The sequence below is a fragment of the Narcine bancroftii genome, chromosome 8 (genome assembly GCF_036971445.1).
Source record: "Narcine bancroftii isolate sNarBan1 chromosome 8, sNarBan1.hap1, whole genome shotgun sequence".
Classification (NCBI taxonomy): domain Eukaryota; kingdom Metazoa; phylum Chordata; class Chondrichthyes; order Torpediniformes; family Narcinidae; genus Narcine; species Narcine bancroftii.
Genome location: NC_091476.1, coordinates 51942143 through 51960425, shown reverse-complemented (window position 1 = coordinate 51960425; position 18283 = coordinate 51942143). Strand labels below are relative to the sequence as shown.

At 49.3% G+C, this 18283-nt stretch overlaps 1 protein-coding gene and 1 non-coding gene across 4 annotated transcripts in view; one reads left to right on the top strand and one right to left on the bottom strand.

Moving 5' to 3' along the window:
• stk26 (serine/threonine protein kinase 26) overlaps positions 1 to 18283 on the top strand; it is a 104857-nt gene that overhangs the window by 37704 nt on the left and 48870 nt on the right. The window contains exon 1 of one of the 3 annotated variants that reach the window (XM_069893712.1): positions 10830 to 10859. The exons of the other annotated variants lie outside the window; for them this stretch is intronic. Coding sequence (XP_069749813.1) covers positions 10845 to 10859 — 15 coding nt within the window. The 5' untranslated portion in view covers positions 10830 to 10844. Of the gene's footprint in view, positions 1 to 10829; positions 10860 to 18283 lie in introns of those variants that run through there. 3 annotated transcript variants of the gene reach the window in all.
• On the bottom strand, positions 7714 to 7818 carry LOC138742165 (U6 spliceosomal RNA). The gene has a single exon (XR_011343959.1). It is a non-coding gene; the product is annotated as a U6 spliceosomal RNA (small nuclear RNA).

Sequence of the window (18283 nt, the reverse complement as noted above, 5' to 3'; positions counted from 1 at the left end):
AAATGAGGCTGTTGTATAATCTCCAACACCACTCCCCACACTCCAGAGAAAGCATAGCTTTGTGCCATCAACATTTCAAACTCCCTCCAGGCCATTCAATTTAATATTTGTTCCTTCCAGGAAAGTGAGGGAGTGCTGTGTACATTGAGCTTGTGGTTCTGAGGCAGCAGATCTACCAATCCCAGGAGCTGATGCTGGTCTCTGTGCTGGTTGTTGAACCTGTACTGGCCAAGTGTGAAATTTATTTATTTAAATCTTAAATTTAGACATACAGCACGCTAACAGGCCCTTTCGGTCTACGAGCCCGTGCCGCCCAATTACACCCAATTGACCTACAGCCCCAGTACGTTTTTGAACAGGGGATGGAAACCGGAGCCCCTGGGGAAAACCCATGCAGACACAGGGAGAACTTATAAACTCCCCTTAAAGGCTATGCGGGATTTGAACCCTGGTCCCGTCGCTGTAACAGCATTGCGCTAACTGTTACAGCATCAATGGACGTCTCAGCCAGTTGCAGAGAATTGTTTCAGCTGTTTATTTGGCAGCCTAGTTTGGGGCTGGGACTTGATGCAACTGATTGTTTGACATGATCCTGCGTGAGACTGACATCTGAAATTTGATCAGGAATCCCAGTAATCTCTGCAGTGTCACAGCCTTTGATGGCCGCCTGAGGCTTCTTCTGTTGAAAACACAAACTGGCCTCATTGAATTTCCTCTTTTTCCTTCCAAACCATCTCATTTGCCTCTTAATCCATCAACATTCTCTCTCCTTCAGAATGGGTCTAGATTCCCCTAGCTGACAAGCTGAGATTAAAAAAAAAGGACTGGTGGTTTGGAGTCTTTGGCATTCTATACCCAGAGGGTTGTGGAGGTTCCATTTCATTCATAGGCTGAAGGGGCTTCAAGGTAGTGAGGTTGGGCAGAAGATCATCATAAAGGAAGTGGTGTCAGGCCATTGGGCCAAATTTTGCTTCTATTTCATACATTCTTCCCTTTTCACACGGAGCCTTTCCTCCTGGTCTTGAGTGCCCCTGCTTAAAGCAAGCTTGCTTTGATCTCTTGATCTCAAGAGATCTGGTGATGCTCATTTGAAGATTCACAATGTGTTCTACGGCGGAAACAATTGAAATAATTTGATGGATTTTGTGTTTCATGATCCATCCAGACACCCCTCTCCCCACACACAGTCCCATCAGTCCCCACACACTGTCCCACCAGCCTCCTCCCCTTCACACCCCAGTCCAGCAGCCCTCTCTCCTCTCCCCACACACGTCACTCCAACCCCTCCTTATCTGAGACTGACAAATTGCAAATTAGATGAACCACACCCCCCCTCTCTCTCTCTCTCTCTCTCTCTCTCTCTCTCTCTCTCTCTCTCTCTCTCCCCTCTCCTCCCCCCCTTTCCTCTGTCTCCTTTCACAGAGCCAAGATCAATTCTCACCTCATCATATCTAATTAGCACGTTTTGTTGGTCTGGACTCCTCCCCTGGAAAGTCTTTGGTCTTGTGCCTTCCTCTTTATTGCTTGAAGATGGGCTCAGGCCTCAAGTGTCAATAATGTAACTTATCGACACTATGAGACCAGCTGAGTTCCTCCAGCATTTCTATGTTTTTTTACCACACAGTCCCAACGTCCCCTCTCCTTACACACTGTCCCAACACCCCCTCTTCTCACACATGGTCCCAACAACCCCTCTCCCCACGCACGGTCCCAACAACCCCTCTCCCCACGCACGGTCCCAACAACCCCTCTCCCCACGCACAGTCCGAACAACCCCTCTCCCCACGCACGGTCCCAACAACCTCTCTCCCCACGCACGGTCCCAACAACCCCTCTCCCCACGCATGGTCCCAACAACCCCTCTCCCCACGCACGGTCCCAACAACCCCTCTCCCCACGCACGGTTCCACAACCCCTCTCCCCACGCACGTTCGCAACAACCCCTCTCTCCTCTCCCCACGCACGGTCACAACAACCCCTCTCACCTCTCCCCACGCACGGTCCCAACAACCCCTCTCTCCTCTCCCCACGCACGGTCCCAACAACCCCTCTCTCCTCTCCCCGCGCACGGTCCCAACAACCCCTCTCTCCTCTCCCCGCGCACGGTCCCAACAACCCCTCTCTCCTCTCCCCACGCACGGTCCCAACAACCCCTCTCTCCTCTCGCCACGCAGGGTCCCAACAACCCCTCTCTCCTCTCCCCACGCACGGTCCCAACAACCCCTCTCTCCTCTCCCCACGCAGGGTCCCAACAACCCCTCTCTCCTCTCCCCACGCACGGTCCCAACAACCCCTCTCTCCTCTCGCCACGCAGGGTCCCAACAACCCCTCTCTCCTCTCCCCACGCACGGTCCCAACAACCCCTCTCTCCTCTCCCCACGCAGGGTCCCAACAACCCCTCTCTCCTCTCCCCACGCACGGTCCCAACAACCCCTCACTCCTCTGCCCACGCACGGTCCCAACAACCCCTCTCTCCTCTCCCCACGCACGGTCCCAACAACCACTCTCTCCTCTCCCCACGCACGGTCCCAACAACCCCTCTCTCCTCTACCCACGCACGATCCCAACAACCCCTCTCTCCTCTCCCCACGCACGGTCCCAACAACCCCTCTCTCCTCTCCCCACGCACGCTCCCAACAACCCCTCTCTCCTCTCCCCACGCACGGTTCCAACAACCCCTCTCTCCTCTCCCCACGCACGGTCCCAACAACCCCTCTCTCCTCTCCCCACGCACGGTCCCAACAACCCCTCTCTCCTCTCCCCACGCACGGTCCCAACAACCCCTCTCTCCTCTCCCCACGCACGGTCCCAACAACCTGTCTCCTCTCCCCACGCACGGTCCCAACAACCTGTCTCCTCTCCCCACGCACGGTCCCAACAACCTCTCTCCTCTCCCCACACACGGTCCCAACAACCCCTCTCTCCTCTCCCCACGCACGGTCCCAACAACCCCTCTCTCCTCTCCCCACGCACGGTCCCAACAACCCCTCTCTCCTCTCCCCACGCACGGTCCCAACAACCCCTCTCCCCACGCACTGTTCCACAACCCCTCTCCCCACGCACGGTCCCAACAACCCCTCTCTCCTCTCCCCACGCACGGTCCCAACAACCCCTCTCTCCTCTCCCCACGCACGGTCCCAACAACCCCTCTCTCCTCTCCCCACGCACGGTCCCAACAACCCCTCTCTCCTCTCCCCACGCACGGTCCCAACAACCCCTCTCTCCTCTCCCCACGCAGGGTCCCAACAACCCCTCTCTCCTCTCCCCACGCACGGTCCCAACAACCTCTCGCTCCTCTCCCCACGCACGGTCGCAACAACCCCTCTCTCCTCTCCCCACGCACGGTCCCAACAACCCCTCTCTCCTCTCCCCACGCACGGTCCCAACAACCCCTCTCTCCTCTCCCCACGCACGGTCCCAACAACCCCTCTCTCCTCTCCCCACGCACGGTCCCAACAACCCCTCTCCCCACACTCCATCCTACCAGCTTTTCTCTCCTCTCCTGACACACTGTCCCAATAGCCTCTCTCTTCTCTCTCATGCACTATTCCACCACTCCCTGCCGTACACTTCAGAGACAAGAATTACTGACAGTAGACATCTCCAAGCCCTGGAGAAATACAATGAACACTGACAGAATTGTCCCAATGTCGGATCCAGTGTCAGCATCCTGCTGCAGCCAACGTCCAACATTGGTGGACTGGTCACAGTGCAGGAACTCCACAGTTTTGGAGAGAGTCAGTTTCTTGTACATTGAGCCTCATTCATCCTCTTATTCTGTTCTCTATCATTCACCTCACACTTTTACCTTCATGCAATTTAATGGATGCCCTGCCCTGGCTCTATCCAAGAGTATCACAGTTCCAATTGCTAACTCGTGTGATCACCTTACTAAATGTTGGCGCTTTCCATCAGTCATTTTCTAAATGCTTTGGTCCACAATGTTGCCTATTGCTCTGTTTGCTGGAGAAAATATTCTATTCATTGTGCAACCACAAGGACAGACAGGCAGCAGGATGGGCCGCTCCCTTGCTTATTTCATAATCATTCGCTTCCTGATTCAAGCACACTTGGTAACCTAGTCTTCACAGAGGCTTACTGTGTTCAAAGGTGCATTCAAGCCAAATTGGCCTTCGATTTGAAATGCAACCCAGACACTCGTGCAAAGAGCAGAGTTGCCCAAGTCAATGGAACTTGGCTGTTATGCTAAATGGGTGGGGTGGGGGGGTGGGGAGGGAAATACTCTGAACACTTCACAGAGGGTTGGTGGGACCACATTGCTGGTCTTCCAGTTCCCTGTGGATGTCTGGGCTGCGACTGTACACAGTACCTCTATTCAGTATGGTGTTGGGTGAAGCAGAAACTGCTAAAAGCATCGTTTTGTTTCCTCCCAATCCCTGTTTCAAACCCTGTCACTCAGTAGGTGGAATAGGGAGAGTATGTGCTTTTTTACCCCCATAGGTTGCTCTTGGTTTTTGATATTTCCTCATTTACACTTGGTCCTTTTATTTTGGTGGGGTGCTGGGTTGTGTGTGTGTGTGTGTGTGTGTGTGTGTGTGTGTGTGTGTGTGTGTGTGTGTGTGTGTGTGTGTGTGTGTGTGTGAGACACAGCAAAAATGTTCTTTTCGGTTGCAAAAAGCAACCATTAAGTTGTGATCCACAGATTATGGTGACTGGGAGCCTTCATTAGCCGATTGGGAATGAAAATTATCCGTTATTTTGCCCATGTCAGGGGAGTGTGGTGTCTTTGGAGCTCCTGGAAGAATGGCCATCTAGGAGAGACTACCTACCTGCCCAGGGTGCCTGGGGAATGGCCATCCATCTTCAGATTGACCAACTACCACATAGGATTTCTGCTGGGAGAGTGTCCTTCTGGTCCCTGGCACTGAGGTTAAATGGGTTTGGGGCTCAGACAAGGAGAATTGGATTCCCTCAACCCCACCTCACGCCCCCCTCCTCCCCTGCCCGCCGTCCCAGTCCTGCTGCTTCAGCAGGAGTTAATCAGAGGGTCAGTTCCATAGACAATGATGTGCGTCTGGGGGTGGGGGTTTGAACAAAAAAATGGATAAACAATTGCTGGATACTTGGGATTGGCTGGACACTGCCACCTTCATGCCCAAGCACTCACTCAAGCTAGTTGGAGGTTCCTGTTGGTTGCTCCCGGCAAGGCACTCGCTTGTTGCAAATTTGCCAGGTCACTCTCCATAAACCCCCTTATTTTTCCCCCACCGACGCCTGTTTCATCATTTCATCACAACATGGGGGCCCTTCAGCCCATCGAATCTCTCTTCGATCTTCGAGAAATCCCACTCCCATGCTGCGATTTCTTTTGCCATTTTGCTCTCCGCTTTTCCTGTCAGCTGTCCCAGATCGCAGCTCTCCAGTACACGTCAGGGATGACTTAATATGACCAAGTAATCTCCCAACCTGCGTACCTTTGGAATGAAGGAGTAACCCAGGTTTACTCACTCCCTATAAAGTGGTTGCAAAGTGTATTCGATTAGCATTTTAATATTTTGATGATGGTTCTCCTCCAAACAAAGAAGAGGAAAGCTTCCTCTTCCAAACTAACTCCCAAGCAGTTATTAATTTTCTTTGTGATTTGTAAAATGTGAGGGCAGCTTAAGAAAGTTTGATGTGACAACTAGGGTACAGTCTTCCTTGGTTAGGGGGAGCTCCAACTGCAGATGTCAGGTACATGTGACATCCTGTTCCTGAACTACACTTTTGTGACCACAGCACAAGGGGAAAGCAGAAACCCAACGGAAGTAAAACCCAGCAATCATGGAGAGAAAAAACAGTTCACGTTTGAGTGGCGGTCTTTCCTTGGGACTGGGGGAGGATTGGGAGTGGAGGGGGGAGGGTGAGAAAGTAGACTGGATGAAGATTGGGCAAGATAAATCGGGTGATAAGGATCATGAGTACTGACAGCTTAGGAGGCATTTTATAGAGGGATATTATGATTGGGAAGGGCAGAAGAGGGGTAGGAAAGGGGTGAGAGGAGCTGGAGAGAAAGGGAGAGGGTGAAAGAGGAAGAGGGCAGAGAGAAAGGGGGGGCTAGTGGGAGAAAGTGAGATTGGAAACAAAGAGAGAACAGATTACCTGAACATTGGAAAATTTGATGCCTGATCCAGAAAGTTCCAAGATGGCTACATGAGACTGCAGACACTTGAATTGAGAGCAAATAAAATAAACAGCTGGAGGAACTCAGTGGGTCAGGCAAACGGAGAGGGGACAGTCACTGTTCTGCATTGAAACCCTGCTTTAGGACTGAGAGGAGAGGGAAGATTGGGCAGTATTAAAGGGAAGGAGAGGGGCCAGTAGGTGACTGGTGGAACAGGAAGGGATGAAGAATGATGGACAGATGCAACTAGATGGGTGGAGTTGGGAGATGGTAGTGGGTAGAAGCAGACGGGTGGGGGGGGGGGTTGGCAAGGGGAACCAATGGGGAGGTTCCTTCCACCTGCTGAAGGAACGAGATTGGTGAAATCTCACAAGGGAAGGATGGAGGCCTGATATGGGAAAGGATGTATTGTGGGAGGGGTGGTGGGTGGGTGGAGAGGTGGGTAAGGGGAAAGGAACTGGGTAACAGGAGGATAGGAAAGAAGGGAATGTGTGAGAGGACCTGAGTGGATGAGATGGAGAGAGGAGACCACCGTGGGGAAGCGGGTTACTAGGAACTGGAGAATTCAATGTTCATATCATTAGGTTGTAGACTACCCAGGTGGAATATGAGGTGCTGCTCTTGAGAAGGTTGCAAAGTGCCTTGAAAGAAATGTCATTGTTTGGGTAACATTGGACCACACTGTGGTCTGGCAGTTCGTATTACGGAGGCTTCATGTGGGATAAGAAGCAAACAGAAGCAAGGTGGAACACTGGCACAGTGTATGGGGCACCAGCCAGGGTTGGTTTACAGCCAAGATTGGACTGGCATTAAAATGACTGGTCTTGCCTGGGGCGGGGGGGTGGGGGGGGGAGGTTTACAGAGGTCTGGGCCCCAGCTAATAAACGGGTGTGACTCCGGATACCTCTGAGTTTGTGAGGGGAGCATTTGGAAAAAAATTTGATCTCCTTGTTTTTTGAGCTAGTAAGAGAGTGAGGTGATTTGGGAATGGCAGAGGAGGAAGAGAAGAGGCAGGGAGAAGCTGAATGAGGGAGAGGGCAGAGAGAAAGGGGGGGAGAGAAAGAGAGATAGGATCTAACTTGTTTCCCGCAGCCTCTGGCACACAGTATGCTTCAGAGATTAACAGAGGATTTGCAGATGACGATCGTGCTGCCTTCTCTAACTGAGGAATGGGAGGACTGTCAGGGAAGGGGAGTGAGAGGGTAATGGATGGGGGAAGGGGAAGAGCAAATGACTTGTCTCGAGCCAACACTGCAGAGTACAATCCTCCCTATTGAGCAACTAATTCAGATCCCACTGTACCAGAGACTGGGGAAACATTGTTGGAGTAAGAAAACAAATCTTGAAGTTTATTTTTGGGACTTGGTTTATCACAGCTGTTGGAATATCACCCGACAAACCAAAAGTGGGAGGCAGATTTCCTCATTACTGAGCTCTCATTGACTAATTATAGCAAGGCTGCCAACTAATTCTGAAACACCTCCAGTGGTATATTTTTTTCTTGAGTTGACTTGTTCCACACTTGAAAACCAAATCCTCCTAATGTGGAAGGTAGTACATTACAAAATGATATTTAATTTCCTTTTTTTAAAAATATGGAACGCTTCACGAATTTGCGTGTCATCCTTGCGTAGGGGCCATGCTAATCTTCTCTGTATCGTTCCAATTTTATAGACATGCTGCCGAAACGAGCACGATATTTAATTTTCTGCAGTGAACCCACTCCTGAACTCCAATTTAAAATGAATTTTGTGAAATTCTTAAAGATGTTGAATGGAGAGCAAATTGTTTTTGCTCTTTTAATGCATTGTGCCTCACTCTACATGCCAGGTGTTGGCTGAAGATAAACATCCCTCCCCACCCTCTTCCCCCCGCCCCCCCCCCCCCCCCCCCACCTCCCCGCAGACCCACTCCTGAAGAATGAGCAGGTCGCTGAATCACAGGATTTTGCTGCTGGAGGTGTCATGGGGCACTGCCATTTCTTTGTACGAATGCCGAAGGCAAGCCTTACTGGTTCGGTCTTTGCCAGAGCCCTGTAGTAAACCTCACCTGCTCCTGCTGCCCCGTGCCCTCCCTCGCGATCTTTTCTCAAATAAGGGAGGGACAAGGGAGCTACCATTTAAAATGGAGATGCCTCAAAATTTGTTTTTGCAGAGGGTGACAAATCTCTGAAAGATTTCAGTCCAAGGGCTTTGGTACTCTGGATCAGTAGAAGTACTTGAGGTGGCGTTAGATGGATTTTTGAAAGATCAGAGAATTGATGTCTGTGGGGCAACTGGCACAAGGGGAAAAGATGAGGCCAACATCAGAGCAGCCATAATCATGTTGGATGACAGGGCAGGCTTGAAGGGCCAAGTGGCCTACACCTGCTTCTAATTTCTTGCATTCTGACCATCTCTTGCATTTCCACATTGTAAATGAGTTCCACTGCTCCACTCTCTCATAGAGATGTTGAGCACTGGACGCAGGCCCTCTGGCCTAATTTCCACTCCAGGAACCCTGCTTCAAACATCTTGTCCATTTTCCTTTGTGTTGGCCTTTGCTTTTACCATGCCGTGAAAATCCCTTGCTTCAACAACTTTCATGTGTGGATAGGACAGTACATTGGCACTGTAGGTAGACAGCAGCCCAGCTTCAATCCCCACTTAGGAGTTTGTAGGCTTGTTTGTGATGCCAGATGCTCTGATTTCACCCTCGTTCCAGTGACCCACTGGTTGGTCGATCAGTTGGCCGCTGTAAATTGCTCCAATGAAGGTGGCTTATTGAGGTATTGGGGTGGGAGGAGTATGGGGACAAAAGAGGGGGAATTAAGTTATTGGGTTTGCTGTGAGAATTGACATGAACACGGTGGGTTGAATGGTCTTCCTCGCCGTGACCCTCACTGTTGGGAAGATGACCCCATCACCCTTTGCCTCCATTGTTGAGTGGACCACCTCATCACCTTGACCTTCACTCATGGACAGACCATTCCACCACCTTGATCTTCACCACTTCTTCTACTGACTCGCATCTCCCTGATTCTGACATCTCCCTTCACACCTTCCTCCCTCCCATTTCTCTTGCACTGTTTCAATTCCTCCATCTCTTACTTGGTTATTTACGCAATTGCCTCCATCTCCTCCCAAAGATGGGTTTGCTCTGTGTTCCCTGGATGTTCCAGTTCCCTCCCATGCTTGAAAGACACCAGGGTTGGGTCATTAATCAGCTGCTGCAACTTGCCTGTGGTGTGGAGGTGAGAGGCAGAATCTGGCAGGAGTTGGATGGGAATGTGGAGAAAATGTGCAATCAGGAAAATTAGTGGGAGAAGTGGAATTGCATGGACTTGATGGGTGATGTTATCTTCCTGTGTTGCAAAGATATACATGAAATAAACAGGTTTCTAGGAAGAAACAAATTTCCACATTCTCTCACACATGCAGTCAAAAACAACCCCAAAATACATGGCCCCTTAGAATGGTTATTCCTGCTCCCATGACCCCTCTCATTTATTCAAGGAGACATCTCCTCCCAGCAAACCTCCTGCTCTCCCTGGGTCACGCAGGCATATACCAGATGGAGTCTGGAACAGGCTGGTTTGGAGGAGCCTTCCATTTGTCTTGGTTGGGATTCCCAGTCATTAGAGTGGCACAGAGCCCATTCTGAGGACAGCACAGTGTGTGGGATACATTTGGGAGCTTGAGCAGCAGAAATAAGCCAGGAAGTTTCCAAATTGCCTGCTGTTCGGCTCCTGGTGAATGTGAGCAGACCTGCGTGTCATATCCCAACAGCTATGGTTGTTTCGCCTTTGGGAAGAACACGTCAAAACTTGAAAACTTGATAAACAGGATCATGGTTTGGGGAGGGGCACAAAAGAAGCAGAACAAAAGTGAGAGAAGATAAACAGAAGTCCTTGATGTACATGGTGTGTGTGAGCATCTGGGAAGGTAGAAGCAGGCAGACACCTGCTACCTTAATGTGCCTACCTTAGAATTGGTGCCGTACTGAAACCGAGGTTGCAGCCGAGACATTGTTGTGTTCTCACTTGATCAAAGGGGTTCAGCAAGTTTTAAATCATGTTTCCAAACGTTGGAACGCCCCTCCCTTTAACCTTCAGGCTTTAACTCTCATCATTTAAGAAAAACATATAAGGTGTGGAACAAACTGAAGAGGCAAAGCAGGCAGTTAAAGATTTGAAACTCCACCTGCAGCCTGTAGATAATGAATGCAGCAAACGCTCATTAATCCAAATCTGCATGGAGTCTGACAGATGTTTGTTAAACGCTAGGAAATTTCTTGTAAACAGGAGCAAGATTGCATATAAAAACATTGCAGGAGGCAGTTTGGCACACATTGCTAGCCTACTGTACATTACCATCATGCCTATTCTTTTATCTCAGTGCCATTTACTGCATTAAATGCCTATCCCTCAATTCCTTTAACTCAAGATCCATCAGTTTAGTTCTGGACAGTGACTCTCTGAATGAAGAAGTTGCTCCTCTTTGCAGTGTCAAGAGGCTGACTCCTTGTTTTGAGACCGTGACTTTGTCCGCATGTGAGCCAAAGGAAGCACCCTGGCCATCTCTGTCCTGGCAAGCCCTGTAAGAATTTTGTGTCTTAATGGAATCATCTCCCATTCTTCTAGACACTGATGAGCATGGATTCTTCCTCCTCTCTCCTGTGTGACAGACTGTGGTTTCATCAATCTGGAGATAAAGTACTAAACACGAATGTCGTGTTATAGATGTACAGGCCAATGGTGAGATCACACTTGTTCTGGTCACTAGCCATAGAAAGGTTATTGTTGAGCTGGAACAGATTCTCAAGAATGTTACCAGACTGGAGTGCTTGAGTTATAAAGAGAGACTGGATAAGATGAACCCTTTTTCCCTGGAGTGTAGGGGGCTGAGGAATGATCCTATTTAAGAAAAATAATGAGGGGCATAAATAAAATGAATATTCACTGTCTTTTCCCCAGGATAATGGGTCTAATGCTAGAGGCCATTAGTTTACAAAGAGTAGAAAGGTTTCAAAGGAACCTGAGGAAGAACTTGTTCAGGAGAGCTGCGAACGGGGAATGAGCTGCAGCCGTGACACAGTGACAAGTTCATGCATTTGAATATTTTAAAGGGTTTACAATGCAGACAAATGGGACAGGCTTAAGTCGACAGGTTGGGATGAAGACCTGCTTTTCTACTTTATGACTGGAAATCCCTTCCCATGGTGAACCTACACCTTTCCCCAATGACAAGCAAGGCCAGTCCGGTACATAGTCTTTCAGATGTGATCTCGCCAAGAATATTTAAATGCAGTAAGCAGTCTATCATCATACAGGTTGAAGACCCCTGAACTGAATACCCGAAATCCAAAGTTCTTTTCATCATTGGCCCCATAAGGTAATATGTAATAGAGTTCAGAAATCCCGATCGGAGAACGAGACGTAGCAGACGTAAGTAGTGCATTATTGAGTGTAGATTTTCCAATATACTGTATACTCTCTACCTAAAAGGGGCGGCAGGCCTCTTCACCCCAGTTAAGCAACTTGCATAGGAGAAGGTCACTCCGATATAAAACCTACGACCCAAGGTCCTCCCTGCCACGTCCCAGCTTGCTTGGCCACGGCACACGAACCATGGGTGTAAAGGGTGGGGCCAGTACTACGGACACTGCACTCCACCTAAAAGCTCCTTTGAGCAGGCCCGAGGACAGGTCCACGACCTCCCCCTCAAAAGATGCACACAAACTCAAGCTAGCATGTTGGAACATCAGAACCATGTTAGACAAGGCTGACAGCCACCGACCTGAACGTCGGTCTGCCCTCATTGCACATGAACTCCTCAGACTCGACATCGACATAGCCGCTCTCAGCGAAGTCCGCCTTGCAGATGTAGGCAGCCTCCAAGAACACGGCGCGGGCTACACACTCTACTGGTCTGGCAAGCCTCAGGCTGAACGATGCCTTTCTGGTGTTGGCTTCATGGTCAAGAACTCCATTGCCTCCAAACTTGAAAACCTCCCGACAGGCCACTCTGACCGGATCATGTCCATGTGACTCCCCCTTCAAAACAAGCGACGCATCACTCTTATCAGTGTCCCTTTTTCTTCGAACCAAGTTTCCAATATTCCTTGAAAACCACGGCTCTCTCAAACCTTTTGCACCTCCTTTTAACCTAACAGGAACATAAAGCTTTTGCACTCTCAAAATCTGATCTTTAAAAGACTTCCATCTCTCTACTACATCTTGCCCATAAAACAAATTGTCCCAATGCACACCCTGCCAGTCCTTTCGCATCTCCTCAAATCTAGCTTTTCCCCAATCAAAAACCTCAATCCTTGGCCCTGATTTCTCTCTTTCCAGAATGACATTGAAGCTGATGGCATTATGATCACTGGACCCGAAGTGCTCGCCAACAGTAACCTCCGTCACTTGACCCATCCCATTTGCCAATAGTAGATCTAACACTGCTCTTTCTCTGGTCGGCACCTCTACATATTGTTGTAAAAAACTATCTTGCACACATTTCACAAACTCTAACCCATCCAGTCCTTTCACAGAATGTGTTTCCCAATCTATATGTGGAAAATTAAAATCTCCCATAATTACAACCCTGTGCTTATCACAAATATCTACTATCTCCCTACAGATTTGCTCCTCTAGGTCTCGGTCCCCTCCGGGTGGTCTATAATACACCCCTACAAGTGTAACCTCTCCTTTCCTACTCCTCAGTTCCACCCAAATAGCCTCCGTGGATGTGCCCTCTAATCTATCCTTCCTAGGCACCCCTGTAATATTTTCCCTGACAAGCAATGCAACCCCACCTCCTCTTGCCCCTCCGACTCTATCACACCTAAAACAACGAAACCCAGGGATATTCAGTTGCCAATCACATCCCTCCTGCAACCATGTCTCACTAATCGCTACCACATCATACTTCCAAGTATCAATCCACACCTTCAGCTCATCCACCTTTTTTACAATACTCCTGGCATTAAAATATATGAATTTCAGAGATTTCCCAATTTTTAATCCCTGTTTTCCCTCATCTTTAATAACAACATTATTTACTTTTCCTGCCAATTGCCCTTCATCTTCTTCCAGAGCATTTCCCTTCTCTATCACCTGCCCATCCATATTCAAATACTTACTACAAACTTTCTTTGTTTGCATTCTAACCTTCTCCTTACTGCTCTGTACTATTTTGTTCCCTCCCCCCAACCATTCTAGTTTAAAGGATCCTGAGTAGCCCTAGCAAATACCTCTGCCAGGATTCTGGTCCCCCTGGGATTTAAGTGTAACCCGTCCTTACTGTACAGGTCACATCTCCCCCAAAAAAGGTCCCAGTTATCCAGAAACTTAAATCCCTGCCCCTTACTCCACCCCTTCAGCCATGTGTTAATCCTCCACCTCATTCTATTTCTATTCACACTGTCACGTGGCACAGGGAGTAATCCAGAGATTACCCCCTTTGCGGTCCTTCTTTTTAACTCCCTACCTAACTGCCTGTACTCACTTTTTAGGACCTCTTCTCTAATTCTCCCTATGTCATTGGTACCTACATGTACCACGACCTCTGGCTCCTGTCCCTCCCACTTTAGGATATCTGGGACACGAGCAGCAACATCTCGGACCCTGGCACCAGGGAGGCAAACCACCATCCGGTTCTCCTTGCTGTGTCCGCAGAATCCCCTATCCGTCCTCTACCACAATTGCCCTCCTCTTCCTTTCCCTCCCTTTCTGAGCTACAGGGGCCGACCTCGTGCCGGAGGCACAGCCACTGTCACTCCCCCCAACCTTGATGTTCCCCTCAACAGTGCTCAAAGAGGCGCACTTATTGCTGAGGGTTACATTCACAGGGCTCGTCTCTGGCACCTTACGTTCTTTTGTCCCTCTCCTAACAGTTACCCACCTTTCATCCTCCCGTGGCCCTGGCGTGACCACCTGGCTGTAACTCCTGTCTATGACTACCTCTGTTTCCCTAACCAGCCTGAGGTCATCGAGCTGCAGCTCTAGTTCCCTAACACGGTCCCTGACAATCTGCAGCTCGACACACCTAGTGCAGATATGGACATCTGGGAGTCTGGAAGACTCCCACATCCGGCACTCCCTACAACACACAGCCTTAACGCTCATCCCTTACCCCAATGAAGTAGTAATAAAGACTATCTTAGCTTTCTCTCCGCCTGCTTTCGCCGAAGCCTGATGAGCCAAAGCCTGGAAGTCCCACTCCTTCACTGGGCCACTCACTCACTGGGCCGCTCGCTGTCCCTCTTATTTATTGGCCTTTTACCAATTAACCCCTACACACTCTCCTGTACGCTCGCTCGACCAATGGCCGCCTCTGACGCCGACTCCTCCCCGCAGACCCTGGTAAGAGACTTTTAAAAAAAAGTTTTCTTACCTGCCCCGGACTTGCAAAGCCTTCCTGGCCAGGGAAAAAAACGAGCCTTCCGTCTCGCATGCAGCCACCTTCAGCGCAAACTCCGGGAGATCCAAAATGAGTGGTGGACTAGCCTCCCAAAAACGAACCCAGCTTAGTGCCGACATTGACGACTTCGGGGTTTTTTATGAGATACAAGGCGGTGTACGGCCCCTCATCCCAAGTCCAAAGCCCTCTGCGCAGCTCAGACGGCGAAGTCCTCCTCAGTGACAAGATCTCCATCCTCAATCGATGGTCAGAACACTTCTAATCCCTTTTCAGTGCCAACCGCTCAGTCCAAGAATCCGCCCTGCTCCAGCTCTCTCAACAACCCTTGAGTCTAGAGCTGGATGAGGTCCTTACCCGGGAAGAGACATATAAGGCAATTGAACAACTGAAATGTGGCAAAGCAGCAGGTATGATTGGAATTTCCCCCAGAGGTCTGGAAGGCTGGCGGCAAAGCTCTGCATGTCAAACTGCATGAGTTTTTCATGCTCTGCTGGGACCAAGGAAAGCCGCCTCAGGACCTTTGTGATGCCATCATCATCATCCTGTACAAAAACAAAGGCGAGAAATCAGACTGCTCAAACTACAGAGGAATCACGCTGCTCTCCATTGCAGGCAAAATCTTCGCTAGGATTCTCCTTAATAGACTAATACCTAGTGTCGCCGAAAATGTCCTCCCAGAATCACAGTGTGGCTTTCGCGCAAACAGAGGAACTACTGACATGGTCTTTGACCTCAGACAGCTCCAAGAAAAGTGCAGAGGACAAAACAAAGGACTCTACATCACCTTTGTTGACCTCACCAAAGCCTTCGACACCGTGAGCAGGAAAGGGCTTTGGCAAATACTAGAGCGCCTCGGATGCCCCCCCAAGTTCCTCAACATGGTTATCCAACTGCACAAAAACCAACAGGGTCGGGTCAGATACAGCAATGAGCTCTCCGAACCCTTCTCCATTGACAACGGCGTGAAGCAAGGCGGCGTCCTCGCACCAACCCTCTTTACTATCTTCTTCAGCATGATGCTGAAACAAGCCATGAAAGACCTCAACAATGAAGACGCTGTTTACATCCGGTACCGCACGGATGGCAGTCTCTTTATTCTGAGGCGCCTGCAAGCTCACACCAAGACACAAGAGCAACTTTTCCGTGAACTACTCTTTGCAGACAATGCCGCTTTAGTTGCCCATTCAGAGCCAGCTCTCCAACGTATGACGTCCTGTTTTGCAGAAACTGCCAAAATGTTTTGCCTGGAAGTCAGCCTGAAGAAAACTGAGGTCCTCCATCAGCCAGCTCCCCACCATGACTACCAGCCCCCCCACATCTCCATCGGGCACACAGAACTCAAAACGGTCAATCAGTTTAACTACCTTGGCTGCACCATTTCATCTGATGCAAGGATCGACAAAGAGATAGACAACAGACTCGCCAAGGCAAATAGCGCCTTTGGAAGACTACACAAAAGAGTCTGGAAAAACAACCACCTGAAGAAACACACAAAGTTCAGCGTTTACAGAGCCGTTGTCATACCCACACTCCTGTTCGGCTCCGAATCATGGGTCCTCTACCGGCATCACCTACGGCTCCTAGAACGCTTCCATCAGCGGTGTCTCCGCTCCTTCCTCAACATTCATTGTAATTACTTAATCACCAACATCGACGTACTCGAGCTGGGAGAGTCTGCAAGCATCGAATCCATGCTGCTGAAGACCCAACTGCGCTGGGTGGGTCACGTCTTCAGAATGGAGGACCATCGCCTTCCCAAGATCGTGTTCTATGGCGAGCTCTCCACTGGCCACTGAGACAGAGGTGCAGCAAAGAAGAGGTACAAGGACTGCTTAAAGAAATCTCTTGTGCCTGCCACGTTGACCACTGCCAGTGGGCTGATCTCGCCTCCAACCGTGCATCTTGGCGCCTCACAGTTTGGCGGACAGCAACCTCCTTTGAAGACGACCGCAGAGCCCATCTCACTGACAAAAGACAAAGGAGGAAAAACCCAACACCCAACCCCAACCAACCAATTTTCCCTTGCAACCGCTGCAACCATGTCTGCCTGTCCCGCATCGGACTTGTCAGTCACCAACGAGCCTGCAGCAGACGTGGACATACCCCTCCATAAATCTTCGTCCGCGAAGCCAAGCCAAAGAAGAAGTATTTTCTCTCTACTTCAGTTAATTTATGCATGTGTCAATGTAATGTGAATGCATGTATCTTTAAGTGCATTTTTTAAACCTGAAAAAATCCAAATTCCAAAACACTTCTGGTCCCAGGCATTTCAGATAAGGGGTGTTCAACCTGTATACACAAATTCTCATGTAATAAAGGCCAACCTCTTGTTTGGTTTTGTGCTGACTACCAGTGATTCATCTGCAAGGATATGACAGTCGCTCAGATCAACCCTGTGTTGTTTCTCCTCCCCACCTTTCCCTTTGTGCAGACCATTTTCTCACCTTACATTCAAGCTGCAATATTCTCTCTTAACCTGCCCAGATTCCCCCTAAAGTCTTTCTGCACTCTCTTCACTTTGCACACTGGCCAATTAGCTTTGTATCTACAATAAACTTGAGTACATGGCCTCTTCATCCGAATCAGCGTACCTTCCTGAAAGGGTCATATTTTCCTTCCTGCCCAATGGTAAAATCTCCAATCCATCCTGCAAAACACATCCCAGCCCTGAGTGCCATTTAATTTTACCCATCGTCTTAACGGAGGCATTCTGAAAGGTCCAATACACTGTTTTCTCCTCATCTATTTTGCATGTTGCTTCCTGTTCACATCAAGGTCCTGGAGGAGGGAACAAGTTTGCTGTTGTTAGAAATTAGAGGAAGGGCTTGTTCTTCTTATGATTGTGTGACAGATTGGAGGTAGCCTGAGTGATTGGTCAAAGACTTCGGTAAGAGGAATCAAAAGGCGGGTTATTTTCTAAATTGGAGGGGGTGGGGAGGGAAACTTCGAATGAGTAAAGTTCAGAGGGATCTCAGAGTTCCAATGTATGACACACAAAAAGTTAGTAGGTAGGTTCAACGACTTGTTAAGAAAGCATATGGTATGTTGGCCTTTATTGCCAAGGGGTTGGGAATCAAGATTATGGAAGTTTCGTTACAGTTGTGTAGGGTGATATTTGCGCACAGCTATGGCCTCGGGACCAAAAGGTGATATACCAGACTAATTCCTGGGATGAGAGGGTTGACCCAATTGAGAAGTTTAAAAGAACGATGGGTGAGCTTATTCAAAGACATCAGATCATGACAGGGTAGATGTAGAGATGTTTCCATGAGTGAGAAGAAGAGGAAGTAGCTACTAAATAAGGGCCCGGTCATTTGAATGGCTGGGCTGAGTGAGGGGCTAAGCAGTCTCCTTCAATTTTCATGGGTTCTTAAGAGAAACAGGAGCAGCCCTGGGAGGATTCATTGATGCAGGTTGGGAAAGGTGTTGATTTCCACAATGCTAGGTTAATTAAAAAGTCCAGTTCACAGCCAGTCTGTGCTGCCGTACGATCCTTGTTTCTTGACGCTGTGTTTTCAGTTTCCCACCCCATCCAGTGCATTCTGGACACCATCAGCCCCTCTGCAAGTAAATTTGCAGCCTTGCTTCATTGTGGTAAAGGTTGTTCCTTACAGCAGAGGAGGAGATCATTTATCTCATTGAGCAATCCCATTCCCTACTGATTTTCCCTGCCACCTGCTCTCCCCTCACTCCCATGGACTCTCCCCACATTCTCCCACTCGCGCGTGCACTCGGGGAAGTTACATTGGCCAATTAA